Below are 25,277 nucleotides of genomic sequence, written 5' to 3'. Positions count from 1 at the left end.
GAATAAACTTTTTTTGAGTCATAAAGCACAAAAACTAATTGTTTTGATCTCTTCTTTAACCACAAAAACTAACCCCTACCAAACTCTATCATGCTTCAATGGCTATACCCATTGTTTCAATTTATGTTCCCTCACAAGGTGCAAAATCCCCAAAACCATGGGCCCAACACCTTCATTACATTTAGTTTCTCACGTCTCTGGTCGGGTACATATGAATTGGGTTCAATTAAGGAAATCTTTTGAAACAAATTCGAACTTTTGGGTAGATTAAGTTGATGACCCAAACAACCTTAATAGAGTTCACACTCCAACCTAACTCAACCCACTATTTTCAATTTAGTTGGGTAGGATTGAGTTACTAACACTGGTCACGATCCAACTTAAATGTTAAATATTCACAAATTACAATGCATTACTCATATAGGTTATAAACATCAAACACTTAATCTTCATATTTATCTTAAAAGTAGGGTTTAGTTATAATTATGGGTTAGTGGAGCTGACCCAACCAAACAAATGTCAACCCGCAAACGGACTTAAATTTTTTCAATTTTTCTAAAATTCAACTCAACCCAAAAAGAAAATCTAACCCAATTCGATTTTTATAATGGGGTTGATTAAATTTTTTCAATTTTTCTAAAATTCAACTCAACCCAAAAAGAAAATCTAACCCAATTCGATTTTTATAATGGGGTTGAGTAGTTTGAATTGGTCGGATTCTCGAGTTATATGAATATTCTTCATCCTTAATTTCTTATTTAAACTATTAATCTTTTAATCAAATATATTGTCATATGTAATTGTCACGTTGGTCCAATCAAGTATTTGAAAAACAATTTTTTAAAATCATTATGCAAAACCATTTGAAAACAAAAAAAAAAAAAAAAAAAAAAAAAAAAAAAAAAAAAAAAAAAAAAAAAAAACTGGTTTTTTGCAAACAGCTAGTGGGACAAGAAAATGTTGGGTTTTGAACGTAACGACACCGTTTCAGTCCACATTTCGGTTTCAATCTTGCTGTTGATTATTAAAGCGCTCCCTCCAGAAATCGACCGCAAATAATGATAACTGAACGAAGAAAAAGATAAAAATTTAATAAAAATATCGGCAGAATTTGGAAGACTGACACCTCTTCTACAGTCTCCTCCCCCGCGATGCGTCATCTTCTTCCTTTCGTTTTAGATTTCTTTTCCCGAGATTTTTAATCTCTTAAAGCCTTGCGTTTGACCCAAATTCTGTAATTGATTCAGCTTGATTTTCAAGGTACCCATTTAATTTACAATCTGTTGCTTTTTTTTTTTAGTTCTTGCTGATCTCTGAGGGGCTTTGGATCATTGGGTTGCTTTCATTCTTCTTGTTCACCTTGTTTCTGTTAAGTGGGTTCTATCTGTTTGTTAAAATGATTGTGTTGGTGAGTTGCTTGATTTCAGGGTTTTTTTTTTCTTGGGTCTGCTAAACCTGGATCCTTTTCTTTTTTGATGTTGATTTCAATTTACATAATCCTTTCTGATTTGGACTTGAGGAATGTTTATGAGCAAAGGGCAAAAAGGGGGGTTTGGTTTTTTGCTTAACCTTCAAATATGCAGCTAAATTTAACTGGTTGAGGTGATGTTTTGTGTTCCTTTTGCTGCCATTTGTGTTCAAAACAAATGAATATCAAGTGGGGTTAATCAATCCTTCAGAACTTGCATTTGGGTGTTGATTAAGAGGTTTGGGGAGGGTGTTCAACTTTGCCAATTTAGATCTCAAGAACTAATGTGAGTTTCTATATGGCAATTCTTGAACTGAAATCACCATTCTATGAACTGGGGATTCAAACTCAGATATCTCCTGTTCTTTCTGATTACTAATTAATGCTCTTCATTTCAAGTTCATGAACTTTAAATGTTTTCTGATCCAGATTCTTTATAGTTACTCTGCTTCATATGAATTTTGAACACCATCTTCTACCTGTTCTTCTGCATTATGTGCTTTTTTGAAGGCTCTCAATGTCCTGTTTTTTTAGTTGTTTTCATGTGGATCTTTGGTTAAAGTTCTGCTTTGCTGTGTCATAGATAGGACTTTAATGGCAGCAGCAGAAGCAAGGGCTGCTTTTCAGAGGACAGTAAATCGTTGCTTTGTTCAAGAAGATGCCAAAAGGGCTCCCAGATTAGCTTGCTGTCAATCATCGTCTTCAACGACCAAACCGGTTGATTCTGGACCTGCCAATGCAGCAGCAGATGAACCAGATCAACCTTCCATAGGTTTTATGCCTTTTAGCAGAGCTTCTTCATATTCTAGTTTATTTCCCGAGTCGAAATGGTGGCTTCAGCCACAATCTAGCTATGGATACCAAAAGATTTTCACCCCAGAGGCTGGCAATGAAACTTCAAAATCTGGTACTGAAAAATCTTGTTCTTCAATTGATCTTCACCCTACTGAAGGTAGCAATGATGACTACAGCAGGTATTCTCTAGACACTGATCATGGTGTCTCTGATATCTGCTCAAAGAGGGTGAATACCATTATGAATGAAGACATAAAAACCTTGGATGGTACAGACTCTCAAGAATGTCTTGGTAGTATAGATATGAAATCAAACTTTGAATGTTTAGATAAGGATTCTTTCAACAGCAAAACAGTTTCCAAAACACAAGATGAGTTTTACTTAGATCCAGATTCTCCTTGGATTCAAGAGGACAAGGCTGAGCCATGGTGGTGGATAACAGATAAAGATGAATTAGCCTATTGGGTTGCACAGAAATCTCTTGATCATATAGAAAATTGTGATCTTCCGCCACCTAAAAAAACATGTTTGAACCTTAAGAGACTCCCTTATGCCCAAAAGCAATCCTATGAACATGATATGAATTGGGGTTCTACGTTCGAGTCAAACCACAGAAATTGCGGGCTCGATTTTTGTCGTTTTGGCAAAACACAGAGAGAACCGGGTGAATCAACTGAGCAAGGGAACTTGCTGCGTGGAGCTCATAAATCTTTGAGGTACAATGTGAATTCCTGGTTGCTGTATTTCTATGATTTCCTGATCTGCAACTTTGTTGAGATAGATTAAATTCTTAAGTATTCTCTCATCTTAGACTAAAATATATGATAAATGACCATTGCCATTCTTTTAGAACCGTTTTGTAGCCAAGTTAAATAGTCGAGTCGAATGCATGGATCGATTATCTTTTAGCAAGGCCTTACTAAGATATAACTGGAACTCCTGTGTTGAGTGCAGTTGTACAATTCCCAACAATTTGACAAAAACAACACAAACTTCTGAAGACAATGCTAGCAAAGCTGAGCTAATGGATGCACTGCTTCATTCTCAAACCCGTGCAAGGGAAGCTGAGCTTGCAGCAAAGCGAGCCCATGCCGAAAAGGAGCACATAGTTGAGCTGTTCTTCAGACAAGCATCCCAACTCTTTGCATATAAGCAATCGTTTCAACTGCTGCAACTAGAAAGCCTGCAGAATAAGAACAATGATCACCCGATGTCCACTCTTTTTCCAATGGGTCTTCCATGGATGCCTTACAAGAATAGGCAGAAATTCACAAGGCAGAAAAGAATCAAGCGGGATCGGCATGGGAGTGATATTTCGACTTATGCGGTTGCCATAGCTGTAGGATTGAGCCTGGTGAGTGCAGGATTGCTTCTGGGGTGGACTGTAGGGTGGATGCTTCCTTCTTTGTAGGCCTAGATTTTAGAATGAAGGATGAATTGAGAAGGGTACGTACTCTGAATGAAGTATAAGCTCTGTTTGTGTATCTGTGTAGCATAGATTTACAATATGTAGAATGTTGTTTGTATATATGAGGATCATATTTGAGCTAACAGATCCAAGTAATATATCTCTGTTTCGATTCTTTAGCTTTTCTTCTTCATTTTACTTCATACTTGAAGTTCTTAGAAGCAATCAAATTGCTGTAAAGGCAAATTCTAGGGACTAAAGTCTAATATTCTCCCACATCATGTTTTAGCTTTTAAGAACTCTGAAAGGACAAGAAAAGCAGGTGGTGGTGGCCATTGGCGAGGGGGTATTGCTTGAGAGAGCGGTACTGTCCATCAGTCACTTCATGAAGTGGACTCAATTAACCTATTATCTTTGCTTCTCTCCTCTTGTCTCCTTTCTTTTCCGATCAAGAAGATAACTTTGGGGCTACATTACAAAATAATAATAATAATAACTTTTTGTCTCAGTAATATCAACCAATTTGAACTACCCACCTACATTTTTGTGTTAGGTCAATCCGACCAACCCGAAAAATAAGGTTATAATCTAATCTGGCCCTAGTTTTAAGACTATTATGAAAATGAATAATATTTGAAGTTTGTAACCGATGTTTCATATTTGAATTTCATGACATTTTAGTTATTAATGTTATATGTATTATAGATAAGTGAACAAAAAAAAAACTAATAAAGAACCCCGACAACCCAACTCAACTTGAAAATAGAGGATTAGGTTGGGTTAAACCGTGAACTCTATTTGAGTCGTCTGGATCAGCAACCCAATTCATGAAAACCCGTGAAAGATGATGATATGATCTCATTTGTAAAAACATTCTCTATAATATAATTAGTCAAAACCTAATTTAAGAGGCTCTTTCTGTAATTTCCCTAAGATAAAAATACAATAAAAACTATTTAATAGATTTCTTAACTTGCAATTTTATTTCTGATAAATATTTGTAATTTAACCTTTTATTATCATAAATTTCAAACAATCAAAAAAATGTAATTACTTCTAATCATCCAGATAAAATGCAGATAAGAACGTTGTAAAAAAGTAATCTTTCTACACCAGCCACAATAACCCAACTGATATGTATATGAACTTGCAGCTGAATATCACAGCAATGAGATAACAAGTGTTTACATGTGATGTCAAAATGACAAGAGAAAATTTCAGAATAGAAGCAAAAGGGAGAGGAAAACTCGATGCAACAGTACAACTCTTAGACCGCAATGAACATCTATGCTTTGTTCATGACTGACTCTGCATGCACAACATGACAGACACTTGAACTTGACCACATAGAAAAAGAGGATGAAGGAAGAGGGAGGAAGTGTTGTACCAAAACTTTGTAAACCACGTTTGATTCGCCTGACCGACCATTACCACAATTGTGGAAGTACACGATGATATGAAACTTGAATACGCCCCCAAATGGAATAACGCCAAGAGATGAATAAGTTTAAAGATTAACTTGTCCACAAAAACCTGCTTCAATTCAGCACAAACTCCTGAAAGGTTGCAGGAGTACATGATTAGATACAGGGTGATGTTAACACTATAGAGATTAATAACACAAACACGTGCCTGATATATAAACTTGTTAATAATCACAACCCACAGGATTAAATAACTTACTCAAGCTATCGGGCAATTGTAAGATCTGCAGAACTGAAGCAGTGCAGCTTGATTTGTAGGGTCAAGATACTGACTGATGACTTGGGGATACCTCCCAGGAGAAAGAGCAGAAAGCTTCGACAAAGATGCTACGAGAAATTGCTTCGGATCCTTTATATCTTTCAGAGGATCATCTTCCTTCTTCCCTGCATTGTATAGGCGAACAAAGCTTGCACTATAACCAGCATTTTCAGCAATATCGGGCATCTCTGGCTCGTCGTCAACCCTTTCCTGTTCGGGTCGAGAAAGAAGGGTAACAATGCTATCCAGCATTTTCCCCCAGTCTTCAGTAAATGCAGCATCCAAAAGTGCTGGACACTCACAGATAAGTCTGGTTGAAGCAACTGCAGTTAACTTAAGCTCAATGGCCCCAGTTATCAGTTTAAGATTAGGTACCCAAAATTGCTTCAAGATTTGGATAAATATGCCATTCTGAACACTGTTGATCGTATCCAAAAGATTTTTATGACCATTTTTAACAAGAAAAAGGGACATAAATATCAAAAGTGACTTGATGAACTTTACTGTCCGTCTACTTTGGAGCTGTCCAAAAAGAACAGCCCAGATGTGGCCAATGTACTGTTCAATCACACTATATTCAAGAGATTCAATAACAGTGTTGAGCACATAAAAGCCTTGATCTGCAGTGCTTGGAGATGAGACCAGATTACTAAATATTCCAAGAACCTGTGTCAGGCGCCCACCTTGGTTAAGTTCATGAGGTGCCTTCTGAAGGAAAGCTTGAAGTAACCGAACAAGTGCTGGGACATTAGAGGCTCTTTTCCAAGATTCAGGTGACAATAGGATCTCAAAAATCTGCATGTAGCTTGGTGGAATAGGAGGATTATTCAACTCCACAAGCTGTGCTAACAGTTGAAAGGCGTATGGGAAGAACTCGGTAACATCATTGGCCAGTATCATTTGAAGGCTGGGAAACAGGCTAGCCTCAAAGGCTGATATTAAAGAAGGATCCCTTTCGCAAGCCCTTCTAATGAGAAGAGCCACAGATTCAAACATATAGTGGTTGAAAACAGGATTTTTTGGATTTCGACATACTTCATTTAAAATAGAAGTCAACCCAACAATGCATGGTCCTGCAACCTCACGAGGTATGTCAGCAACTCCAAGAACTCTCATTATACACTTCATAATGTATTGGTTCTCCTCAGATTCAGGAAATTTAAAGGCATTAAAGAGCTTAGTCATCATCTCGGGAAAAGTTGGAGCAATATCCATAGAGTTATACCTGGCCACACCTGAATCCTCCTTGACCAGCAACAATTTTTCAATACAAATAGCAGCATAGGAATGAACCACATTTGACTCAGAACCAAGGAACCGAACCAAATCAGGAAACATTTGTAATGCAACAGGTTTTGATATCAGATTACGGAACACAGCAAAGAACTTGAGCGCACCTGCCTTAAGCATTGGTAGACCATTAACGTCTGAATTTTGCAATTCTGGAATGATTACTGATGCAAAGAAATTCTGAACATCTACAAGATCAGTTGAAACGGAAGATCCCCCAGCTTTCTTAGTGGCAAGTGAGACAACCAAATATATTGCACAATCTTTATCTTTCCAATTCTGAGCAGGATTTAGCCCAAATGAACTTAACAATTGCTGTATCTGAGAGGACACCATGTCCGTCACCTGCTGTTTGTAGTTGGTTGCAATTCCTTTAAGAAGTTCACAAGCAATCCTCCTCCTAGTATCCAGATCGCTACCTTCCATATCCCTCCTAATGAATTCAACATAGTTCATTTCAAATAGTTCTTCGTCGTCATCCCTCAGCCTCACATTGGGAATAACTATGCTCTTACAAATCTCAGGTATCACTCCCTCGCCTGCAAATAAGGTGTGGTGTACACTCGTGCTAACAGTAGTCAAAAACTTCATAGCCGTAACAGCCAGCTGGTCCCGGCTCGATGACTGAGATACATTCCCCAGTAAGCCCCAGACAGCAAGAGCAAAATCATTCAAGTACCCCTGAAACTCCTCTTCGTTTTTTTCCATATAAAGATTAATATTCTCGCAAACTGCAGCACGAAGTTCATCAACTAAAGCAAGTCCATCATTGCCACTACTTTCAAGTGCAGGATAATTGATAGTAAGATATTTCCGGAATTCACTCATCCACTCTTTCATATGATCCTCAAAGAACTCGGGAAGCTCTTGAAAATTCAACGAGTAAAATATCCTACAACATAGCCTCTGAGACTCAAACAGGGGCCGTAGAGTGGCCGCAGGAGCACCCGAGGTCACAGCAGAATCAATTAAAGCAGCAGTTTTGAGAAAAATTTCTAACAAGGGAGCCGCAAAATTGTCCAGGCAATACTTCAAATCAAGCAAAAGATCATTGGTTTTATATTGATACCGAAACTTCTTAAATATAGAATTAGCAGTGCCAAGAATACCGTTAACAGATGCATAATCGGAAGCCAGAGACGCCTTCTGCAGACTCACGACAAGCTCCGGAAGCAAGGAAGGCCACGATTTCGGGAAGTCGTGTTTACTAATCAAAGCCAAAGCCTCGCTTAGCTGACTCTGGATTCGCTGAGTAGACGAAAGCATAAGCGGCACAATTAGGGCTTTGATTTGGTCCTTCTCGGAGTCGGGAATCGAAGGCAGAGAAGAAGCATTCGAGTCGTCCGACACATTGGATGGCCATCGGAGCCGTAAATGGTTTTTGAAGTTGACGGCGGCGGCTTGACGGATCTGTTCATCGACAGATGGTTCAGCGACAAGGCGAAGAACAGCAAGACCGTAGTCGGGACGGTCGGCAGCTTCGGCAAGGGAGGCTTCGGCGCGGCGGCGGGGCTCAGGAGCGGGAGAGAGAGTGTGAAGAAAGCACTGGGAAAGGAGCTGTAGGGTTTCTGGGTTCCACTCCATTGCGCATAGAAATTGATGAGAACCCAAATCGGAAACTGATTTGGGATGGAATCGAATTCAGTGGGAATTTGTATTTCAGAAGTGATGATCCAATTTCTAGGAGGAGGAAGAGGCCAATTTCAAAGGGAGGGAAAGTTTATTGCCCCCAACACCCTCCTATACCTTTAAATTATGAATAATTACCAAAAATCATACCAATTATTTCTATTTACTATTTTTTTTTTAAATATAATAAATTTTAATGTCACACATAACCTCTCATGTCTTTGCTTTAACTAATCAGTACTCATAAAAATGGAGAAAGTATTCTTTGATTATAAACTTATGATCGACCCCCTCCCATTTGTGGGGTCCGAACATTATGAGTGAGCAAAAAAGGGAGGAGTCATTCCCTAAATTAGCCTATGTGTGACTTTCATCATCCAACCGTCTCGATTTAAAAATAATTAATATCTACGCTTTCATTTTTTTTCATATAAACATTCTATTTTTTGGACCAAAAAACTTCAATATTTGATTCATCAAACGGCATCTTCTTCGACATCGGCATGATTTATTGTCTTTTTTATGCTAACCCAACATTTAAAAATTTGACTAATAAGACTTATTTGTTCGTGTGTTATGCTCAAGGTGTAGAATTTTTATGACTGAAGGTTCATTGTGTAATTTCAATCGTATCACAAGCAGGACATTGGTTTTTTAATCGAAGTTCACATTCTTCATCGTTACAAGTTTGGTAATGCGTTTATTTTTAATTTTTTAAAAAGTTTAAGAATATTAAATATTTTTTAAATAAAACACTAACTAATTCATTCAAAGCTATAACATTATTATTATTTTTTTTTTATCTCTATCTTTACAAAAATATATTTTTAAAAATTATTTGGTATGATTGGGCTGAAATTATTTAAAATAATTGCATTGAACAGTTGGAAGGCCCAATCAATAATTTGGGGCAACAGGGTAACTGTACAATGTAGTGGATAATGGGCCTAGCCTCCAGGCTCCACACCAGCTTTAATGGGCTATTGAAAACCCAGAGGCCCAGTTCACTAGCTTTTACCCACATACTTTAGGCCCAGGACCCATCTGAAATTAATTATGAAGTTGCCACATATGAGTGGGTATTTGGAGGTTGGGCACACACGTTGTGTCGGAGTTATAAGAAACAGAAGGTGGGGTGGATTTGAAAATTGGAAACAAAGTGGGGGAGAAAATGATAAATTAGAAAATTAGCGCTGACGTCATCAACAGCACTGCGGGGTCCACCTTCCCTAAATACCATCTTAACCACGCAACTTCTCACGTCCACTTTCTATTATTACCACGTGAGCCGCGTGGGTTTTTTCTCCACCCAAGAAGAAAAAAATAATAATAATTATTATTATTATTATATTTCCTCATTTAAATAAATAAGCATTTGTGTGATTATTTCAAAAAAAAGAAAAGAAAAAAATGTAATTAATGTGGGTCCCGGGATTTGTTTGTATCCGTGCGTACCACGTGAAGGGGCAGTTGGTTTTATTTGACGCTTTGGAACCCACAAAGCTTTTATATATAACTACCCCATTCCTCCAATCACAATCTGAAACGTGGCACCCCAATTATCCTAAGTTTTTTATTTTTTTTTTAAAAGAATAAAATCATTTTCTGAATTTATTAAATTTAAAAAAAAAAAAAAAAAAAACAAACAAACAAACAAATTGGTCGTCTCCGTATTAACGTGGCTTCAGTTTTGCAGCTTTATGAAGATTGCTGAAAATGAGATAGATTTGTTGGTCGCACGTGTTTCATGTGTCGTGACTATAAATATTACATTTTCAATAATAAAAAATTAAATTAAATTAAATTAGATGCTCTTTTATTATTATTTCGTCTTGGAAAATTTTTAAGTTATATTTAATATTAAATAAATAAATAATTTTATGAACTAAGACTTTTTTTTTTATATAAGACATTAAATAATTATGAATAAAAGGTTATAAATGATTTAAATAATGAAAATATGCTAAAACATGACAGATGTGTACTATCTATTTGGACTACATGTCTTGTTTTTGTCGTGGGATATTTAAAAGTTAGATGTTTATGACATTAACCATATGTATTTAAATAGATAAGAATATTATAGTTTCCAATTAAATGGTTGTATTATTACTATTAATTTTAATTTATTATTCAATATTAAAACAACATTTTCTTGAAAAATAAAATTAAGTTGGAATAAATTTGATATAATTTGTAGTAAAGTGATGAATTTGAATATTGATAGTACAGCCACTAGAAAAAAAAATTATGTTGTTTAAAAATTGAATATTTAAATAATTACAAATAAATCTCGATAGATCAAACTGTTTGTATGTAGTGATTATATGAATGGACACAACTTCTATTATAAGTATGAGCTTAACTATAGTGTAATAAATTAATAAAAATTAAAAATTAATTAATTAAATTTTTTTAATTAAGTAGGTCTAAACAAAAAAAATGTGAAATGTTAAAATTAATATTTAATATATCATATACCTCAAATACAAAAACAACTATTTAATTTATTAAATATAAATGTATTTAAATTAATATTTAGTAGGTTAGATATATTAAATATAGAACATAAATATTTTATTGTATTTGATACATTTCCATATTACAACAATTAATGGTTAGAAATTAGCATTTATGTCTTTTTTTTTTTTTTTTTTTTAAGAAAAGAAAAATGTTCGATAAAGACACTTGTTTTGGAACGGTGTATATTTTGTTCTGAAACCTAAATCATTATAAATGTTTTAAAACATAAGAATTGACTTATTACGTAATAAATAAAAAAATTAAATTGGTAAGAATAAGAGGACTAAAGATGAAAGTAAACAAATTGAATGTAGGTCACGTGGTGGTTTCACGCAACCTTCACCTCCTCGAACCATGTTAAAAATCACGTGTTAATCACGAGCTCTACCCTGCTTATGACGCTGAATAATAACTACTCTCAATTATTATTATTATCTACTAAACGCGTGAGAAAAATGTTATCTCATGACCCGCCTTCTGTTTTTTGTCACGTCATGACGGTCCTACTTCACTAGAGACACGTAGACAACATGCACTATGTAAAACGTGTTCGTTTTGTTTTGTGATGAAGCCAACTTCATTACGTGAACCGCTTAGCTGGATCGCGTGAAACTTTTTTTGTTCCCTCTAAGTCGGTCACTCGCAATCAAAGCGCGTGTTCTATAATTATATTCGTATCACTTTGCAGCTTTAGGGATGTGATGTACATGATTCTTAATCGCGTAGTTTCACAGTTAGCAACACGTTTTTATGAACTCGCCTTACAAAATAAACCTTATGTTTTATAAATCTAAATTTTATTTAATTATATGTAAATTCATAATTTTGAATTTGGTCCTTAATTTTAAATATTAATTTTATTAATTAACTTCATAATAGTGATTTTTTTAGGCAATTTAAATAATTTTAACTATTAAAAATTATTTTTTAAAAACTGATGGTATTGTAATGAAAAAAAAAAGTAAAATACAAACGGGCTGAATATTAAATAATATAAAATAACAATAATAAATAATAATTAATGGATGTTTTAGTTTTATATATTTACTAAAAAAGCTTTTGTTTTATATATTTTATCCATCTTATCCAACTTCACAGTGACCAAGAGAGTTGGGAGTGTCGTGAAGCGTGTGACCTGACGTGGTACAAAGTACAAGTACGACATGTCGGTCGGTGGAAAATTGAAATTTCTACCAATTTTATTTTGCTTTAATTTCAACCAAATTATATATATTCTCTTTTACCATATATTATTGGGAACATTTTAATTTTTATATATATATTTTTTACATATAAAATTTTATCTTAAAAAAGGAAAAAAAATATTATTAATTTTAAATAAAATAATAAAAAGGACAAAATATTTATATTTTTAGTCTTCTTTCCAAATGGGATTTCTAATCAACTTTTGTTTAGTCAATGAGGATTAAAGCTTTATCAGACTATTTGGTGAATTAAGTCAAAGGAGGAATCTTATTTTTTATTTTATTTTATTTTATTTTTTTTTAAACCAAAAAGCAAGTTAATAAACACCTATTTATATAATCAATTTTTATTAGTTTAATATCCCACAAATTACATTTTAAAATTTTTAAAAACAACCGTAATTAAATAAATAAATAAATATAATATAATATAATGAATAATTCAATAAAAGGTTGAATTTTTATTAATAAAATTTTAAAATTAAAAAAGAAATAAATAGAAAGGAGATAAGTTTGGTGGGGGATCAATTTCTTGGGGCTTACCTTATATTGTACTCCATTAAAATGGCAGCCAAGTTGGATGAACCATTAAAAAAACATGCGTGACCTCAAACCCTACAAATAAATAAATATATAATTTATTTTCTTTCCACCATTTTTAATTAAACAATGCGCGAAATAATTTTATTATCTACCACACAATTTTGTACCCTGAATTGTGTATGCGTGTAATAAAAGGCGTATTTAAGTCGTTTTCAATAATGAATCGTTGTTATTAGTTATACGACTCTTTAAGTGTTTTCAAAATGTGCTATGTACGGTCGAGTATTACTATACAAGTACGTTCTCACCGAACATTTTAATAGTGTTTAGATTTTGTTGAGGTGTTAATTACAGCTAGAAGTTTGAATTATGTAGAATCTATATTTTGTGATATGTTTATGAGTAGTGTATAGCTCGAGAGTTGAGTTCTATAAAACCGAGCTAGAAACATAGTGGATAATAACAACAAAGATGCTAATTAAGAATCCGATTTAATTTTGTCGCGTTCAAAAAGCTATAATTTTTTTTTTTGTCTTTTAGTTATTTAAATAATATAAATCAATTACCATTCTAATCTTATTTGCATCAAAAGGCCAGAAAGAAATATTTTTTCAACCGTCGTTTTATTCTTCTCGAAAAATCTCGTACATGGGAATCAAAATTCATTTTTCCCAATTCTTCCATTGTTGCTTTGTGGCTTTAGACTACTAGCGCGAGTAAGAATCTTCCTGAGTCGAGTAAGATAACTTTTTAGACCTAATTTAGTTGTTTAGATTGTGAATTTTTTAATTCAAAATAACTCTAATTAAATAACGAACTCAACTCAATATCACCACAAATTTTTGAACGGGATTAATTTGGGTTGTTTTTTAGTAGTTTATTTAATTTATTTTTAATAAAGAGAAAAAATATTAGTCCCTAAAATATTTATTTTTAAACATTTAATTTGTATATTGACTTTTATGTGGTTAAAAATTATATAGTTAAAAAAACATTTAATTTATATTTTAAAAATAACCATATAATTTATTATTTATTATTTTTTTTTAAAAACTCAAATTTCTTAAAACATTTCTTAAAAAATGGAGTTTCAACACATTTCTTAATTTATTAGATCTACAACTCACATCCCGTAATTAATTAATTAATTTTCAAAAGAATTGGTACACGCTTGGCACGTGGGAACAACAAGTAATTAGCCTAAATATTACTTTAAAAATCACAATAAAATTCAACTAATTAACAAAATACAATTTGTTAAGCTTATTTGGTATGCAAATTAATCAAATAAATAGATCCAATAAATATTGATTCATAATTTTGTTTTGTTTTATATTTTCAATATTTGAATTAAAAAAAATTATTTTCATTTTTTGTTAAAATTTACAACCCAAAATATATTCAATACATTAATTATTAATTATTTATAGCTACAACTATTTTTATAATTCGACATCTCAAATCATTATTTGGAATAATAAAACATTTCCTTAAATAATTTTTATTTTCAATAAAATCTTTTTTTTTTTCTACATTTAGGAAATTAAATTAGAATTAATAGTAGGGGCAAAAGTGGAAATAGAAAAAATTAGGTTGAAGAATAATGATAGGGTCGCATGTTATGCATGGTTTGCGAGTAATTGCAAGCGACTATTAAGCATGAGACTCACGAGACGATTTTATGGTCCGAATAAAATAAAAAAATAAAAAAAATAATTAAATAAAAAAAGAAAAAAGAAAAGAGTATTTGAATTCCTCTGCGAGGAATTGAAATCCAATCTCAGGTGCCGCTGTCGAAACAAAAGGCCACAACATAATTGTCGACTACTCCTCAAACTCCCAACCAAATGTATCCGATCCGGCTTTAACCATGGTTAGTATTTGACTCCTCGTATTTTGATTTTACTTAACCATGGTTAAGGGGATTTCTCGTGTAGAATAAGGAGGAGGAGGAGGAGGAGCGGCAGAGCAAAGAGCAGAGGAGAAAAAACAGAAACCCATTTCCCAAAATTTTCCATTTCCATTTTCGATTCTTCATCGTTCTGGTAAACAGAGAAAGAAGAGTTAAAGAGGGTATTGCTTTGTTCTTTCTTTCTTTGTTTCGTTTAGTTTGTCGCGTGAAATAACTGCTTTCTTTGTTTTCCAATGAGAAATTAAATTAAATCTTTCTCCTCGATTCAGGCTGTCGCTTTCCTGGGAATGTTTATAGCCTTCCAACTTTCTTTCAAACCTCTTCCCTCATCGCATCGTCTTCTTTTCAGCGCATTTCGTTTGCTGAGTACCGGTTGATTCTTCGCTATTTCTGTCTCTTTTGATTCCTGGGTTGTTGGGTGATTCATTTTTTGTGTTGGGTTGATCTGGGGTTTTCTTAATTTTTCCTAATTTTCGAGATCTAGACAATGTTTTAGCGATGGTGTTCTTCGTTGAGGGTTTAGGTTTTTGGACAGAGATTTGATCTGGGGTTTTCTAATTTTGAAGCGTGTGTGTGTGATTATTGTTATCATTGGGTTTTAGAGATGAAGATTGAAGATGGGTTGCGGGGTGTGGGTGGGAAGGATGAGGATAAGACTGTGGTGGCTGCTGTTTTGGGTACTCGTGCTTTTAATTACATGATGTCTTGCTCTGTTTCGAATGAGAATCTGTTTATGGCTGTGAGGAATGATGATAATTTGCAGAACAAGCTTGCGGATCTGGTAGAGACACCCAACGCTTCTAATTTTTGTTGGAATTATGCAATTTTCTGGCAACTTTCCCATTCAAAATCTGGTCAATGGGTTTTGGGATGGGGAGATGGATCGTTTAGGGATCCTAGGGATGGTGAAGGAACAGAAGCTACGCAGATTCTTAGCCTTGAGCTTGAAGATGAGAGCCAACAAAGGATGAAGAAAAGGGCATTGCAGAAGCTTCATACACTGTTTGGTGGGTCTGATGAGGATAATTATGCTCTTGGATTGGATAGAGTTACTGATACTGAGATGTTTTTTCTTGCTTCCATGTACTTCTCCTTTCCTGGTGGAGAGGGGGGTCCTGGGAAGTGTTTCGCTTCTGGGAAACATGTCTGGCATTTGGATGTGCTCAATTCGCCTGCTGAGTATTGTGTGAGGTCCTATCTGGCTAAGTCGGCTGGGATTCGGACCGTCGTTTTGGTGCCAACTGATGTTGGAGTAGTTGAATTGGGTTCTGTGAGATCTGTGAGTGAGAGCTTAGAGTTGGTGCATTTGATTCGATCGTTGTTTTCATCTCAACGTTCGCTTGATGGAGTGAGGACATCGGCTGTGATGTCGAGGATGGCTGAAAGGAAGGATGAAAACGCCCCATTTCCAAGTTTGGGGATTGCAGAAAGAGGAGGGGGGGTTCCTAAGGTTTTTGGGCAGAGTTTGAACTCGGGGAACGTGGGTCGATCTCACTTCAGAGAGAAACTCGCGGTTAGGAAGATGGATGAAAGGGCATGGGAAGTATGTCCCAATGGAGGTAGAATTCAGTTTCAAAGCCCTCGAAATGGCATTCGTAATCCGAGTTTGGGGCATGTTCATCTTCTCAAACCGGGGAATCCTACCGAAACTTTAGGCTCTCCAACTCCACCGGTAAATAATAATCACGAGCAGCTTGTCAATGGAGTTAGAGATGAATTTTGTCTCAATCCCTATCAATCACAGAAGATAGCCCAAATGCAAATTGATTTCTCTGTAGCAACATCAAGGCCGCCTTCTGTGATGAACCGTGTAGGTGCAGATTCGGAACAATTAGATATAGAGCCTCAATGCAAAGAAGAGGGACCTGGCACCGACGAAAGACGACCACGCAAACGAGGCAGAAAGCCTGCAAATGGAAGGGAAGAACCACTAAATCACGTGGAGGCGGAGAGGCAGCGTCGTGAAAAGTTGAACCAGCGGTTCTATGCTTTACGAGCTGTTGTACCCAATATCTCCAAGATGGACAAAGCTTCACTGCTAGGAGATGCCATTGCTTACATTAATGAGCTTCAGTCCAAAGTGAAAGCCATGGAATATGAAAGGGAGCAATCGGGCGTCACCTCAAGTGAAGCAACCCCTTCGGAAACGAACCCAGAAATTGAAAACAAAGATCAATTCCTCGATGTTGACATCGACGTCGAAGCAGGTAACGACGAAGTCATCGTTAAGGTTAGCTGCCCATTAGAATCACACCCTGCATCAAGAGTTATCAAGGCAATGAAAAATGCACAGATCAATGTTGTTGATTCAAAACTCTCTGTTGAAGTAAACGATACAGTTTTGCACACGTTTACGATCAAATCCCCCGGATCAGAGCAGTTGACGAAGGAAGAGTTGATAGCCACAATTTCACGGGATTCGACTCCGTTACATCCTCTATCAACAGTTGGGTAGCACAAGAACTACAGTAACGTAGTGCATACAGAAGTTTTGATTTAGAGAGAGCAGGTATTATTGTTAGGGAAATAAGTATTTAGTATGAAATAACAAAGTAGGAGAAGAGAATTTATGTTGTTTATAGTACACATTGTTATTATTGTTACTATTCTGCATAATCAAGATGGTCCACTGTTCTTATTGTTCATCAAGAATCTCCCAAACTGTTTATGTTCTTTTTAATGTTAGCCCCTCAAATTCTTTTGTTCTTTATTACTCTTTAGATTCACCATCAAACAATGCCTGTATCTGTATCAGTGTTCATTATTTTGATGAAAATGGATACACTTTCTATCTGATCATGATGGGGTTCTTTGCTCAGACCAGTTTGTGCTGTGTTCTTCTTGATGTTCTTGTTCATAGATATGTTTCATTTTCTTCTGCATATCAAGTATTTTGAGATTATGGACTATGGTCGTCACCTATGTCGAAGATGGCATCTATACCATAGGCTAGAAATCGAGCGTTGGTTTAATCTAATTTGATATCTATTTGAAGCGGTACATTTTGAAAACTTCTATAAGGTTTTTAGTATCAGTTGACGACTTTTTAATAGGGGGAAGTTCTCTAGACGTATGAACTGTTGGAGGACTTTGTTTGTCTCCCTTTTGTTATCTTAAACCGAAACTCGATCAAGAGGGCAGCCCCTGTTTATAGTTTTGAAAGTTTTAGAAGGACCAAATTGAAAATAAATGAAAGTTAAAGGATGAGGATGAAAAGTGGAAGAATTTTGAATGGGTGAATGTGATGCATGACAATCACATAAACCATGTGATGCATGTGAAATGCTTTTTCTATATTTTATTTTATTTTGTGTTTTTTAAAATGCTTTTTATAAATTAAGAAAAAAGAAGATAAAGTCAAATGTTTTTGTTGTGCCACGTACAAGTGTCCCAATATCAATAATTGTACTTTTATTAACCATTTAAAACGTTTAAAACTATTTTTATTACTCATTTATTGGTATATTATTATATTTTCATTAATAAAAAACCAAACTTTTTCCCCTTCTCAACTTACCCTACTTATTCATTATTTTTTTTTAATTTTAAAATATTGGCTCACTTTAGTAATATTTTGAGAAAGGATACTATGTTTGGTATTTTTTTTTAAAATTAAATTTGATGAATTTTTATTTTTATTTAGTCCATCTAATTTAGGTAAACTTGAGACCGACACTAATGATTCATGACTAATGATGTCATAAGCCTATCATCTTTCACGTCAACACGCTCTTATTTCTTGGTAGACAACTGTTCAACAATGGTCTCGTAATCGTTGCAAGTTGTAATAAACCTAACCCTTTTGTTTTTATGATGGTCCAATTGAGAAAGGGACCTCTCTGCATTTTGGTGAAAAATAAATGATTTATAGGGTAAGTTTATACATTACTAATGTTACTAACCCTTATTCTTATTTATTTTTTTTTTAAAAAAAATAATCTAGTGATTAAAGTGGCATTCTTTTGCATCATTCACTATATTTTCTTCTCCACTAAAAATTACTTTTTAACTTTATGAGGAAAAAAAGCTTTAAAATTCTAATTCAACAAATTAAGAATAATTTTCCTAATTTTCTGTTTTTGTTTTGTTTTTTTGTTGAAACCCAATAACTTTAATCTAAAATATGTTTAAAATATGCTAAACCTATAATTATTCTAAGCTAAAACTAAACACAAATAATTGTGTCAAGTTTTCATTGGATGAGCTTTTAAAAAGAAAACTAAATCTTTAATAAAACTAATAAAAATGAATTTAATTTAGTTATATAATTTTTTTTAAAGTGATTTCAAATCATTGATGTTTTAAAACTTGAAATTGACAATCACCCACCACCTCTTTGTCTCAAAGCATCTCAAAAGTCTCCCATTTGTTTATATTTGCATTGAAAAAATGTGGCCTAAACTCCAAATAAATAAATAAAAATAAATAAATAAATAAAATGTGGGCTAAGAAAATGGTTTGAATAATGAAGGACAGAGACATTTAAAGCATCTCATAAATTAGTATAGTAATTCATTGCGTGTGGACTAACTCAATCCAAACCCTGAAAAATATGGCCAATTTTGGGGCACAAATGCTTTCTTTTATTTTCTCTTTTTTACTTTCTCATTAAAAGATTACTCTTTTCGGTTAAAAGATTACTCTTTTCGGTTAAAAGATTACTCTTTTCGGTTAAAAGATTACTCTTTTCGGCAAAAGTGAGGCATCTATCTATCTTCCGTTTGGGTAATCCTTTTGGGTAATCCTTTGTTGATGAGAACACAAAGGTTTCATTACCGATGAGAAGACTTATGGAGAACATAAGAGATAAAGGGTACGAAGTGTCACAGTCATGCTTGTCCAAAACGTGTTGCATACAACCACATACCCACTCCAACACCTGTTATGACTACTCGCAAAATTCAAGTCTATTTCTGCCAAGACTAAAATGCCTCAAAATATATGTTAAGGGATATGAAAAGCATCAATTATTTCTCCTCGAAGTTCTTCAAGTCATTGTTATCCCTTGCTTGCTAGTCTATAACCTTACCTTCTAAAATTGTTTTCAAAATTGAGATGGTTGACTTACTTGTTGGTTGGTAGGAGTGTTGCACAATTGCTAAGTGAAGTCCGGAAAAAATGTGATTGTGACACGGAGCAAATACTTCATTTTAAGTGATTCGAGGTACTTGGACACCTCCCCTCTCCAACAAACCCAAGTCCTAACGTATAAAGAAATGCCTCCTACAACCCTTCCACTACTTCCCCATTGAAAAACTCCTTAACTAGCTACCAACTAATACATCCTAATTATGTTTTGGTTAAATTATATAAAATGTTCCTAATCTCTTGAGATAACTTCCAATTATGCTCCGTATCAATTTCAGTCCTATTTTAACGAAAATAAAATCAAGTTTAGGGGTAAAAAATGAAGCTTTTCAAGGTACAGGTGCATAATTTAAACCTAACCCAAAATTTAAGGGTATAATTTAACCTACTATTTCTAACATCTATCCTGATAATAACCCAACAACACTTGCATGCACAGCAGAACGGTGATAATTAACAAGCTCATATTTAATCAAACTAGGAGCTTATGGATTCAGCATCTCTTCTCATTATACATACCAGTAGGAAGCTATCAACTTACAGTAGATTATAGTCAGACCTCTCCAATGATCTTCCTTAAAGTGGTTCCTACGAAGGAAAAAAAATCCTACAGAAAAGTGCAAACACGCTAACATAAGCTTCAAGAACGAGGATGATAATGTATAACTACGTTAAAATCAACAAGATTATAAGCTAGTTATGCACTTACATCGCTTAGAACCTTGATTTCGCACTTTGAAAGCCCCCTAAGCGCTTGACAGATTCTGAGTCAAATGAAAATTGTTAGAAATTTCGAACTATCGTATTACATGCTTTAAGAGAACATATGAGCCAACAGGGGTGGGATCTAAATGTGAATACACTATTTTTATCCTCAGACATACTTACCTCAGTAAGATACTGCTGTGTTCTTAAATGAGCTACTTCATTATCGACTTTCCTACGTACTACTCGGACAATCTCGAGATATGTGTCCTTCCTTGCCACAATTCAAGCAGAGTAAAGTTTTGACATCCATTTTCCATTCCCTTTTCCTCGACGGTAGGCTTTGGGACATTTGGTCTCCCATTTTTCGCCTGTGATTCACGAAAGGACGTTCGCCTCCTGAGCGATGTGAGTTTTGCTGCGTACGTAATTTTTCTTCATTCCTCAATCGATCTATCAACACCACAGAGGGAAGATGCTCCTCACGCATTAACTTCACAAAGACATTTGTCCAAGAGGGTGGAAGCTTCGAAATAATGGCACTAACATGAAAATCCTCATCAATCCGCATTCCAGCTGAAATAATGGATTCAGCAATGTTATTAAGTTCTTCAACTTGTTCTAATATTGACTTCTCCTCGACCATCCTGAATTCCAGATATTTTTTAACTTGAGATCTTCTGGTTCCATAATCACAAAGATAAAGTGAGTTTAGCTCCTTCCAGAGTTCTCTAGCACTCATTGTTCTCTTCGTGTATTTATGAAAAAGACTATCGGAGAGGGAGTTTAGAATGATGTGTCGACACATGTGGTCATCACTCATCCATTCCTGTTCAGACGCCTTGGATCGAGAAGTATTTCCAGAACTAGATTCCGGTCCAAGCATGGCAGTAGGACGATGATCAGAAAGTACATAAGCAATCTTTAAGCGCCGGAGCAAAAACTCCATCTGGCGTGCCCATACCCGGTAGTTTTTTCCATCAAACCGAATAGTTTCAAATGGAAATTTTGGAGCAGACCCAGTAGCAGGTACGGAGCCAGCACCACTTGTATTAGCATCGTGTTCAGATCTACAAGATATGATATAGTCAGTTATTTCAACTATACACCTTTTGTCCTCAAATTCAAATCCTCCAACAAGACAACTTAACGAATGAAAACATTAATAAAAATTTTGGAATCTACATTTGGACACCAACGCCTGAAGACATAGCATAAAACTTTGGAGTTTTCCTGTTAATGAAATAAATTTGATGAACTATAACTAGCAGGTTCAATAACAGTAGTATCAAAGAACATCAACATGGTTCTCACCTTTGTATTTTCCTTTTCATCTGCAAAATAGCTTCCTCTATAGCAGGAATATTACTCCTAAAGGCAGACCATTGTTCAGTTGTCAAGCTGATTCCTACCAATTAAAATTATCAATATGGACAAAAATAACATGAATCATAATTTCGATACAAACAGGGGGGCTTATAGGACTACGAGATGGATTGGTCGTTCAGACCCAATCAAAAGAAACTCCCAACCCAACAGGTCTAAATCAAAATCGACAGCAGCTGGAATCATATTAAATACTGGTTACTAATCGCGTTTCACATGGTTAGAGTTCATAATAGAAGCAAGACACTCTCAACCCACCCCTGCCATAAAGTAAAGGTTCAAAAGAGAACAGGTGAGGGGGAGGGGGAAGGTAAGTGAAGTTAACAGAACTCACATGATACAAGAGAATCGAGTTCCCAGAAATTTTCCAACACATCACCTCAGCCAAATGTGTTAGGGTGTGTCAGGGCAAAATAAGAAGATTCACCATAAGAGGAAATGAAGAGACCAATGCATAGTGCCCACCTTTAATACCAGGAAGCTGTTTTCCATCTTTTTCATAATACTGCCTAATTGATACCAGCGCGTTCCCTTTAAATTCATGAACTGTCACATTCCTGTTATTAGATAGCTGAAAGAAACCTGAAAATCATTAGCTACTAAATCATAATATTGCAGACGGGTTATTACATGGGGATCGTGTTTCATAGAGTAAAATTTGTAATGGACAATTTTAACAACTATGTCTCTATTTGATAATTTACCTTTCTGTTTTTGAAATTTATACATAATTTCTTTACTGTAATTTTGAATTAGGTTGGATAAACATTTGAATTTTTTTTTGTCAAATTCTAAAAACAAAAACTACTTCTTTGAAAGGATGCAGTGCTGTAAAGATCTTGTCTAAATGAACATTTCTTTAATTATTACAATCATAAATATAGAGGATTCAATAATTTACATCATAATGCACAAATGCCAGAGAATGTACACCGGAATTTCATCCACAATCTAACCTTTTGGTGCAGTTCAGTAACAAAAGACTATAGTATAATGATCACGAGCAAAGAATTATAACAATCTAGCCATAGGAACATATACAACCAGCTTCGGAAGCATTCTAAGAAGGGCAACAAGCTCCATTGCACTGAAGTTCAATTCACTAAGTTCACCAGATATACGCAAAATCCTAATTTTTCCGCTTTCAAATTCACAACAACTTTTCTCAAGAATCAAGAAGGGCAAGGCTTTACCTGGCAAATCACACGGTCAACATCAGCGTTAATCTCCTTCTTCCGGACTATCTCCTGCTCCGTCGCTTTATTCTCGTAACGATCACTAGGCCCTGGTTCTCCCTCTTTGCCCTTATCATCACGTTCCGTAAATGAATGTAAAAAGTCCTCGACCACGTTCCTCACCAGGCACTTGCATTGAATATCGGAGAGATCCATTCCGAGCCGTTTTTCGGCCTCGGCTCGAATTTTGTACTCCGTCATCTCTTCCATGTTCGATATCTTCAATAAGTCAATCACCGTTTCCTCGATTCTCCGTCGGGTTTCATTGTCCATGTTTCTTGAAAACAAGAAAATACCGGAGTTGAAAGAGAAATGGAAAACTTTTCCGGCCGTTTCTTGGTGAAGTTCAGTCGGCTGGGAAAATGAAACCGGCCGTCTCCGATTGAAAGTGCTGTAATTTGTAGAGAACTCCGTTGGCTTCGGCTTTCGACGGCGGTTGGAGAAATTCTGAAGAGGCAAAATACCGAAAGGTTTATTTATTTATTTATTTCCTTTTTAATTTTTAATTATTTAGCATATAAGGCTCCACCATTGGGCTTAATGGATTCAGACTCCAGTGTTAGATCCATATCAATTTTTCTTTTTTTTTTATTTTAATTTTCATATTTATCAATAAATAAGTTAAATTAATAAAAATCTTACTTCGAGCATCTGAGAGTTTTCGATTGTACAACCCATGTCAAAGACTTTAGGGTCACGTGTTAAGAAGCGTGGTGATAGAAACCAAAATCAATAAGCTTGTTGGTGTACCGATGATAAAAAAAACTATTGATGAGGGAGATGAGGCAGACCTAGAAAGTGCACCGACATCGACACTAACAAATCCACACAATTCATCACCCGTGACACCAAAGTTCAGATCAAGGGAGCACAAACAAGAGCACAGGAAGATCCGCAACAAATGGAGAATCAAAGAAATTTTGTTCTCTTACTAAAATTTAGTTAGATACACTCAAAAAAGAGTTGGATCCCAACGAGCTAGTGTTACTCGTTGTCGAGGAGTTAACAACTTGCCATGGGACAACATCTGAGATAATGTGCAAGAGACCATGCACAAGGAGCTTGAAACTATCGAGAAGAACAAGATGTGGGCACTCACCGACTTACTGTTCGATCACAAACCCATCAGTTTGAAGTGAGTGTTTAAGCTAAAGGAGAATAGGGAAGGAAAAATCATCAAACACGAAGCAAGACTCATGGTGAAAGAATACGTGCAACAGTGAAAAGTTGATTTTGAGGAGGTCTTCGCGCTGGTGGCTGGACTCAAGACTGTGAGGTTGATTATTATCCTTGCAACTCAACACGGGGGAGGTTTATTGCTTGGACATCAACTGGCACTTCTAAATGGTGACCTCCAAGAAGAAGTGTGTGTTGCCCAACCCTAAGGTTTCGTCATTAAAACCAAAGAGCACAAAGTATCCAAGTTGTCAAAGGCTCTTTATGGTTTACGTCAAGCACCAAGGGCATGGAACATATGCCTGGACAAGAGCTTGAAGAGTCTCAATTTCATGAAATTCTTGCAACAGCAAGCGGTGTATACAAGAAGTTATGAGTTGAAGCACTCATAGTTGGCTTGTACGTTGACAACCTGATCGTCACTGGTACAAGTGGAGAAGGCATCAAAGAGTTTAAGCAGCAAATGACAAAGAGTTTGAGATGACTCACCATGGAATTACTCATGTATTACCTCGATATGGAGGTGAACCAAAAGAAAGACTGCATCATGCTAAAAAAATCGGCCTATGTTAAGAAGGTACTGTAACAATTCAAGATGACGAAGTGCAACTTAGTCAAGTAGCCCGTGGAAGCAAAGTTATAACTAGGGAAAGACGCTAAAAGAAGCTTAGTGAATCCCACCAAGTATAGGCGAGTAATTGGAAGTCTATGATACTTGACTCGTACTCGTCCAAATCTTTTATATATTGTCGGAATGATTAGTAGATACATAAAGAAGTTTACTGTGATGTATCCTCAAGTGGTCAAACACATTCATTGCTAGTCAAGAAAAACAACAAACTGCAAGCTAAAGTATCAAAGATGGCGAGGATCTGAAGAGCCAGTCCATCTTATTGACAGTGATTTAGCCAGAGACATTGATGATAGAAAAAGCACTGGCAGAATGATGTTCTATCTCAACGAAAATTTGATCACTTGGTAATCTAAAAAAAAAGCGAGTTGTGGCATTACCTTTCGTGAGGTCAAGTTCATGGCAGCAACTACGACATCGTGCCAAGTATTATGGCTTAAAATTTTGTTGAGCGAAGTGACCAAAAGTGAGTTAAAGTCGAAAACTCTCTACGTCAACAACAAATATGTGATTGCATTAATGAAGAATCCAGTATTTTCA

General features: G+C 35.3%; 3 protein-coding genes and 1 pseudogene across 6 annotated transcripts; 2 read left to right on the top strand and 2 right to left on the bottom strand.

Moving 5' to 3' along the window:
- The first annotated feature begins 1,047 nt into the window (after window positions 1-1,047).
- Window positions 1,048-3,850, top strand: LOC111801199 (uncharacterized). 3 transcript variants are annotated; one of them, XM_087126478.1, is made up of 3 exons: window positions 1,048-1,260; window positions 2,056-2,979; window positions 3,218-3,850. In XM_087126478.1, the coding sequence occupies exons 2-3, from the start codon at window positions 2,063-2,065 to the stop codon at window positions 3,672-3,674; spliced, it is 1,374 nt and encodes a 457-aa protein (XP_086982604.1). In that variant the 5' UTR covers window positions 1,048-1,260; window positions 2,056-2,062; the 3' UTR covers window positions 3,675-3,850. The 3 variants fall into 3 exon arrangements, with proteins under 3 accessions (XP_086982604.1, XP_023540975.2, XP_086982605.1); XM_023685207.2 differs by having other exon boundaries at window positions 1,049-1,260; window positions 2,052-2,979; XM_087126479.1 differs by lacking the exon at window positions 1,048-1,260 and adding an exon at window positions 1,304-1,408 and having other exon boundaries at window positions 2,052-2,979.
- Window positions 3,851-4,793: 943 nt separating this feature from the next.
- Window positions 4,794-8,437, bottom strand: LOC111800378 (exportin-2). The gene is made up of 2 exons (XM_023684039.2): window positions 5,355-8,437; window positions 4,794-5,227 (listed from the first exon to the last, which is right to left on the bottom strand). Exon 1 carries the CDS (start codon window positions 8,286-8,288, stop codon window positions 5,355-5,357), a length of 2,934 nt encoding a protein of 977 aa, XP_023539807.2. The 5' UTR covers window positions 8,289-8,437; the 3' UTR covers window positions 4,794-5,227.
- Window positions 8,438-14,418: 5,981 nt separating this feature from the next.
- Window positions 14,419-17,222, top strand: LOC111800744 (transcription factor MTB1 pseudogene; annotated as a pseudogene). The gene is made up of 2 exons (XR_015422314.1): window positions 14,419-14,677; window positions 14,786-17,222. The product of XR_015422314.1 is annotated as a transcription factor MTB1 pseudogene (transcript).
- A 2,827-nt stretch (window positions 17,223-20,049) lies between these two features.
- On the bottom strand, window positions 20,050-23,399 carry LOC111799782 (zinc knuckle (CCHC-type) family protein). Its single transcript, XM_023683261.2, has 6 exons — window positions 22,889-23,399; window positions 22,161-22,266; window positions 21,624-21,717; window positions 20,493-21,379; window positions 20,314-20,368; window positions 20,050-20,211 (listed from the first exon to the last, which is right to left on the bottom strand). The coding sequence occupies exons 1-4, from the start codon at window positions 23,201-23,203 to the stop codon at window positions 20,545-20,547; spliced, it is 1,350 nt and encodes a 449-aa protein (XP_023539029.2). The 5' UTR covers window positions 23,204-23,399; the 3' UTR covers window positions 20,050-20,211; window positions 20,314-20,368; window positions 20,493-20,544.
- Window positions 23,400-25,277: the final 1,878 nt, after the last annotated feature.

Source organism: Cucurbita pepo, chromosome 8 (genome assembly GCF_057944985.1).
Source record: "Cucurbita pepo subsp. pepo isolate OVF chromosome 8, ASM5794498v1, whole genome shotgun sequence".
NCBI lineage: Eukaryota > Viridiplantae > Streptophyta > Magnoliopsida > Cucurbitales > Cucurbitaceae > Cucurbita > Cucurbita pepo.
Note: the sequence above shows the minus strand (reverse complement) of the source record. Positions and strands in the feature narration are given on the sequence as shown.